This window comes from Aplysia californica, unplaced genomic scaffold (assembly GCF_000002075.1).
Source record: "Aplysia californica isolate F4 #8 unplaced genomic scaffold, AplCal3.0 scaffold00521, whole genome shotgun sequence".
Classification (NCBI taxonomy): domain Eukaryota; kingdom Metazoa; phylum Mollusca; class Gastropoda; order Aplysiida; family Aplysiidae; genus Aplysia; species Aplysia californica.
This window is the reverse complement of record NW_004797791.1, coordinates 341,589-349,345: the sequence shown is the minus strand read 5'-3', so window position 1 is coordinate 349,345 and position 7,757 is coordinate 341,589. Positions and strand designations below refer to the sequence as shown.

Sequence of the window (7,757 nt, the reverse complement as noted above, 5' to 3'; positions counted from 1 at the left end):
CACATTAGACGTTCGACAGGAAAGAAGGAGCAAACCACACCAGAGCACCTGCTAACCACCCACAGGATAATAATTTTTTTTGGTGTGTTTTTTTTTTTCCAAAATTTTCACCAGCTCCGACAGCATGACGCATCACACGCTCTCTTTGTCTAAATTGCTGAACTGATAAAGTAATCACATTAAACACTGTGTCTCACCCAAACAGAAACACATGGGACTTTATCTGCACCAAGGTTCTTACCAGAGAATAAAATGGTTTGGCCACCTGTTATGTATGTCACCTAACCAGCCACCCTCGAGAGCCTACAACACCAAGCACTCAGGCTAAAAAGGAAGAGGAAGGCCACACAAAAGTAGATTGAGGGAGTCAAGGAAACTCTAAGAAATCAAACATCCCAATTGGAAAGATCTGCGGAGCTGGCCTACCATATAAAAACTGTATCTCCCCTCGACGCTTAATGGCAGCAGAGTATAAAAAGTAAAAGTAAGTAAAGTATGGTTCTTACCTGCGTTGGTGACTATTTCCAGTACGTTGCCATCGTCGTAAATGTTCACAGAGTAAGTCATCATGTCTGAAGCAAAAAAAAAGACAAAACAACAAGCCAAATGTTGAATAAATCGATACAATACAAAGATAAAGAAGAAAAAAAAAGCTTTGTGTCAGAGAATGTCTTCATTTTCAATTTTAAAAGACAATAGAAATAAATGTTTCAATGTTAGAGAAAAACTAGTTGTAACAGTACAAAGAAACAGCTGAGTACTTAAATAAAAGCAGACAGTTTATATTCAAGACTACGTATCCAATTGCAAAGATAATATATGAACATGTAAACAACAAAAGCACCAATATATAAGCTAAGAGCATTCCCCTCTTCACATGAACAATTTCCCCAAAAAGCACCAATAAGCTTTATAAACTAGCCGTCTATTAAAAAAAACAAGATTATCATTTCGTGCAATGCTGTTGGATTTCATAGTCAAGCTTACCTATTTGACTCAATTGTCCGTACTCTTGCGACTCTCTGTATGCACCCATGGTCAAACAGCTGTCCAGGTCCCCTTTCAGAGAAGTGTCAACGCACGCCCTGGGGATGAATTATATTCTCAAAAACTCAAGAGACCTTGGCTTAAAGCTCTCAAAAAAAATCTGATTTCGGGAAAACTCCCGAAGCAATTGTCAAAACATGTTTCAGCAATTTGATAAGTGAAAATTAAAAGGGGAAAAAATGTGTACCACTTAATACATATCATTACTGCTGCTAAAAAAGTAGCAAATCTATTTCAACTGCTGCATGAAAATGATGAAATGGTATAGGTATGACACCCCAATGAACTATTAGGTCATTTAAGAGTTTAACGTCCATCTCCGAAAGGGGACTGAGCCAAGTGAGAAATTCGTGTAAAGTGCCTATCCCAAGGACAAAACATCGGACCGAGCTGAGACTCGAACCCCCTGAACCAGCAATTTCACGATTACGAGCCTGGTAGCCTAACAACTAGACTTTTGATGCCACAGACGGCTCAGTGTGAGACACCACTATATGTCACTTTTCAAAGCAAAGTCTTACACAAAACCCTCCGGGCGGTGCTACTGACTAAGGAGTCTTTAGGCCATTCCCAAAGGGGGGATACTCATAAGTTCTTATGCACAGTAGAATTGTAAATGGGCTGATTCATCAATGTCATGCTCATAACTGCCAGAACTGCAATCCTAAGTTCCTAATCCTTACTATTGTCATTTCCTCTACTTCTTTTGTATGTCTGACACACTCTTGTGACCCGCTATTTCCGGGGTGCCTTGATAGTCGAAACAGACTTTGAGCTGTTGAAGCTAGAGAGGTGAGCAGAGTAAGCCCGATTCCCTGTAAGGACTTCTCTGTTGACACCACCCCTTGGCGCTCATATGATCTTATGCAGTTGCCACCGTTGTAAAACCTCTACTAAAAAAGTCTTACACTTGGCCGTCAATTAGTTCCTGCTTTAGTCCGTTTTGAATAAGAAACAACCCCCAACACCCCCTTCCCCTAAAAAAAATTAAATAAAAAACAAGGGGCTCTCTCATTTTTCTTGCAACAGCAACAAAATTCTTTCATAGGTAAAATTAGATGATCATCGCACAGTATAAGATCTAATTTTCTGTATTGGCTTTAATAAAAAAACTTACTTCCATTTCTCCCCATCGTTGAAAACAACACAGTCGTAGACGGGTCCAAGTTCTGGGCACTTCTTGTCTAAAGAGTTCAGGAGGTCAACTCTCGCTTGCAGGTCTTCACGAGTGGCTTTGTCCTCCTATTACAGAAAAAAAAAAGAGAGAGAGAGGAAAACATCGTGAAAATCTATACGAAAACCTCAGTAAAAATGTTAAAGTAAAACATAGCCTTCCTCTCTTCTCTTTGCTGAATGATTATATTCTGTACCTATTTTAAGTTGTACATACACCTTCCAACAATGCCTCGGTTTTTCCGATCCGGTGGTCAAAAAAACAAAACATGGTACAGCCCTTCATCAGGGCCCGGCTGAGAATCTCAAGATTGTTCGTCCACTCTTCAGTCATGGTCAGAAGCACGAGGTTCGGAAAATGGTAAAGTCTTCCCTCACACTAGGGTACCTCTCTCGAAAAAAGGACTTGATTTAAACAGTAACATAAGACTTCACAATAACTTCCTCCACCGGCCAGTCCATTCTAATACACCAGGGTGACTGGCCAAACAAACTCCACAATTGTCCAGGGGTGGGTATTCATTTTTCAGGGCTTCGATATCTCACATGCATCTCCAACATAGCTGCTTGTTTGCTCAAAATACACTCTTGGATGGAGGGTGGACGAAAGCCGAATGAATACCACAAACGTAATCAGCAAAATATGAACTTGCAGACCTTACGAAATTTGGTTTTTCAAATATTGGAGAACTTATTGGGAATAAAAATGGATCTTTTGTAGGGCCAATATGTTGATTTACTGAAATTCCAGGGTTTCAGCATCTTAGTGAAATTCCCCAAGACATTCCCAGGGCCTGGCAGTCACTTTGAATACACCATCTCAGCTTAGACATTGGCTGTGTGAGGTTGATTGCTGTTGCAGGTTCTTATAGCAACCTACTCTCTCATAATTAATGATCAAGTAACGGGCTTCAAAAAAACTAAAAACTATCTTTAAAGTAACAATAAATAAATAAAATAAAATACATTTTTATTGATTCCAGAAGGGCAATTTGGTTTACAAAGGCATACTTACTTACCTACATAATTATAAATATATACAGTATACAGACATAAATCCATACTCATAATATACAATACATTCATAAATACACAACGTTACAGACACCAACACAGAACAATGAAGTAGCTCAAGATCTCTGAACTCACAGGTGTTGTACAGGTCGGGTGTTCTTTGTCAAACTTCTCCAGTTCCCGCAAGGCGTCGTTCACGACTTGTCGGTGCTGTGGAAGCCAGGAGCGGTCTCTTGTTTCCGTGGTGACTCGATCTCGCAGAGCTTTGGGAAAGAGATCGTAGGCCATTTTGATGCCGATGTGGAATTTCCCATCTGGCACCGCCCATGACTCAGGGATCTGTGGAAGTTCAAGGAGATAATTTATAACAATGGCAAAGAAAAGAACCCAACAATTTCTTTTTAAACAGCTTCTTAAAAAAGCGAAATTGAGCCATCCCAAAAAAGTACACAAAGTGAAACTGTGATAGTTCAGTATCGTTTAATGAAAGCACTATCATCTACTTTTAAAGACAAAAAAAAAAGACCCCCACATGATATGTGGCACTTCAGTTAAAATAAAACCAGGACAGGACAACAATGTTTTGCAACCAACCCGGTTCAGGAACGAGCCCCCCAAAAAAGCACTGAATTCGAGTGATTCAAACGACCATTCTACAAAAAATTCATATCATACACTTGTTACCAAAAAAAAAATACAATGAGAGTAGGACACACAAACATTTCTGCAAATTTTTTTTTCCACTTTTACCCTTACGCTGTTACATTGCAGTATTAGCAAACACATATCTATTTCAACCAGAAGTGGCCATGAAAAGTAAATCTTCAACTTTTCAGACCCCCTGAAAATGCCCACCCCGGAAGGGGGGGGGGGGGGGGGGGGGGCTCATTATAGGACCACATCGACTTAAAAAACATTATTTCAAAACTATTCTTTAACTGTTGTGAAACATCCCCACAAACTTTCAAAATCTTGTTCAACACAGTAGATAAATAGATTCAAAACATTCGCATTTGTTTTTATGAATAAACAAACAAAATGATGAGATATTTTAAAAGAAATCAGCAATCTAGCATGGCTATGGAGAAACGACGTCAAAAGGGAAAAAACAAAAACAAACCCAAACATTTATACTGTATTGTATTACCTTGAGTTTTCTTCCTGAGAGACCAGTGATAAAACCTTCCGTGGCAGACACCACCACAGAAGTATCGACATCTCCAGATCCTGTGCAGTCCACGAGGTCTATCACTTTAGGTTTGCCGTCAGTTGTCACCTGAAGAAAAGAGATAGCACATGGAAGAGAATTGAGACAAGCTTTATCCAGATGGACTTGGGTTTGTAGATGAAAACAGCTGACAAAATATCTCATGGCATATCATTTTGAATTGATAAACAATCCGCTCGTGAAAAATATTGGGACTTGCCTACATTCAACAGAATCTTAAACAATTAAATTGTCAAGCTCTTTTGAACTCCAAAAGTTCTTCCCGCCCAGAGACCAAAATCAACCAGATGCCAACGCCTAGATGATATACACCTCGATCTCCATTCTTTTTTCACCTTCAAAGACCTTATAGTTATAGTCAGATGCAAACGAGAAATTTACCCATAGTGTAAGATCAATTTCCTACAAATTTCTGAAATACATCATTCTATTGTTCATTTCATTAAAAAGAGAGATGGCTGAACTCTTCCCATTTACAAGAGTTCAGTCAAATCACAACGTTCACAATAATATGCTTTAGCATTTGTGATTCAATAAACCCAAAACCAAAATCTACTTTCCCTCCCATCTCATACTCAAGATTTATACATAAGTTTGAAAATTTCTAGAAAATGATTGATTTGCGACATTTGTAGCGGCCATAGTGTCCTGCTGCTAAAATTATTGCAATTTGACCCTCAATACACAGCATCTGTGTGCAGGAGAGGATGTAAAATTTAACAGCTTTTCTTGAAACAATTGGTTTGCAACGTTTTTAACAGCCCTATTAGCCACAAATATTGTGGTTTAGCCCTCAAAAGCAGTGCATCTCATTTCCGAATATGGAGTGAAAGTGAAAATTTATGTCAATTCTGTACAATTCAGTCTAATAGGTTATTATTTTACTCACAGACCCGTCTCCCGTTCAGATATTCAAAAGCACATTTGTTAGTTTTTAATCTGCTTTACCGTAACACCCCCACCCATTCACACTTTACACACACACACACAAGCGTACTACTCCATTTGTAAACAACCAACAAATCTCAAGAACGTAAACCGTTAGAAGAAATAGATTTCAAATTTTGTTTCCCAGAGTGTTCGGAGAAATAGAACCGGCCTTTTATTTTGTGAGTTAGATCTAGATTCTAGATCTATATCAGATGATAAGTGTTGAATCCCAACATTCTATAATTTCTGAGACTCTCAAAACCTAAATTTTAAAAAAGCCTGTGGCTATGCGAACGGCCCTCCCTACATACGTACGGCCCTTAGATTTAGATAGAAGCATGCTCACGGCCTTGATAATCGCTCAGCTGGACTGCGTCACTTTATCGATTGACATCTTGGCAAAGACAAAGATCATGTATACTCGTATAACAAGATAGTTTACTCCTCTATAATGGAGTCAATTACAAAAGTGTCCTCAATATTCGGCGGCCCCCTCTTCGAAAAAAGTGCGAACTTTGCGATTAGAGTTACCCTACTTGTGTGAAAATATATATATATATAATGAAAGTGAAACTAACAAACTGTGCTATTCCTATTCTTCTTGCGGTGAAACGAAAGAGAGCTTCAAAACAAAGACTGCAGCGTCATCTGAACCAATGTGCGGGCTTCCGCTGACACTGACACCTTTTTGGCTGAGTGAACTATTTTCTTATGTACGATATTTGGCCAAGAGACGTTCTAAGAGGCCAAGATAAATTGCAAAGTCATTGGTCACTATTTATAACTTTGACTTGTAATTTAATACGCCATTTTCCTTATCAATAAGGAATGCTGAAATTTTCCATAGAAAAGGGTCAGCGTCTAGATCTATGTCCTTTATAGCTGCACGCTTCCCAATCGAAGTAGGTCATCCCTATATATAAGGACTGCGCGCTTCCCGGGTAGCCCAGCTCACGCCCTTTTAAGCCCTTTAGGGTCTGTGCGCTTCCAGGGAAGTTTGTCCACTTGTAGTGTCTGGTTTGATAGTTTATGTGCCGCCTACAAAGCCTAGCTTATTAAGTGAAGTGGAGGGCCGTACACATAACCTCGATACTCTATGCGTGGGGAGGGCCGTGCGCATCTATAGCCACAAGACTATGCGTACAGGAGCCAGGCGCATAGCCACTTTGTTTTTAAAAAATGGCCGAAACGAAAAACTGGGGTAAGAATATGTGGAAGTAGGCCTAGATCTAGATCTAGATCTACTCTCACACTTTCCCTTTTTTTAGATCTAAATCTAGAGTCTAGATCTAGAGTCTAGATCTAGACCCAATTTTCTCCAGTTTCCTTCCAATTCCAATCTCCAGCTAGCTCAACCCCACTTCTAACCTCTAATTCCAATCCTCCCCCAATCCTAGATCTAGGGGGGGGGGGGAACTACAATGACACATTTAAAGATTATGTGTGAACAAAAATGGCTTCCCACTCTCATACTGGAAAAACAGTCGGCGTCACAGCCGCAGGGCATTTATTCAAGAACTTGGAAAAATTCACTCACAATCTGCACAACAATAATAACAACAACGTCGACAAAATTTAGAGAAAATCTTGCTGAAAATGTAGTTAACCTACGGACAATCGGAGCTCCTCTGTAGATGGCATGAATTAACAGGAGAACGGCGATGAATGTTCATGAGAAAACCAGCAGAAACGTCACAGTATGGCAGCAGTATAACGCATCCATTATTATCTAACAGAAAGTAAACACCGAAAAACCCTTGGGTAGCAGTTATCGAAAATAGGTAATATTTTGACACAATTTGGAGAATAAATACCTGCAATCCTGATGCAGCTGGGTCGACTCCCGTGTCAAGGACAGCAATCACTACCCCTCTGCCATCATATTCTGGAAACTTGGTTAAAAATGACACTGCACCGGTCTCTTTCTTGGGCAAAATCCCTTCCACAGGAAAGGGTACTATAGAGCTCGCCATCTTGGATGAGTTTGCGTCTCTCGACAGTCTCGTGTCACTGCGAGATTTGAGAGCTTCGAAGCTAAGCAACCGTAAACTTCCGGGGGCGTGGGTAGTTGAATTCAGCAGAGCAAAAAGTGGCTCGTCTTCCGTGGAGGTTCGCCTTGAGCGCGCACAAACCAAGTGTGACTCTCTGTGGATTTATTTGACAATTGGAAGACAAAAAGGACTTACGATGTCGCTACGTGTGATAAAGCATACGAGGGATCCCCTCGAGACGATAGAAAGGATGCTTAACAAAACAGCTCTTGTCACCCAAAGACTCGGTCATGATCAGATAATGGGTAAGTTTCACCATGCAGAGCGTTCGGGAATGTGATAGACGCTCAACTAAAATTATTACTCCCACGATC

At 40.0% G+C, this 7,757-nt stretch overlaps 1 protein-coding gene across 1 annotated transcript in view; it reads right to left on the bottom strand.

Moving 5' to 3' along the window:
- Positions 1 to 7,425, bottom strand: part of LOC101862674 (tripeptidyl-peptidase 2) — a gene marked incomplete in the record, with an annotated part of 68,264 nt that extends 60,839 nt beyond the window's left edge. Inside the window, 6 exon segments of the mRNA XM_035971853.1 lie at positions 507 to 572; positions 988 to 1,085; positions 2,165 to 2,289; positions 3,370 to 3,573; positions 4,382 to 4,510; positions 7,207 to 7,425. Coding sequence (XP_035827746.1) covers positions 507 to 572; positions 988 to 1,085; positions 2,165 to 2,289; positions 3,370 to 3,573; positions 4,382 to 4,510; positions 7,207 to 7,365 — 781 coding nt within the window.
- Positions 7,426 to 7,757: the final 332 nt, after the last annotated feature.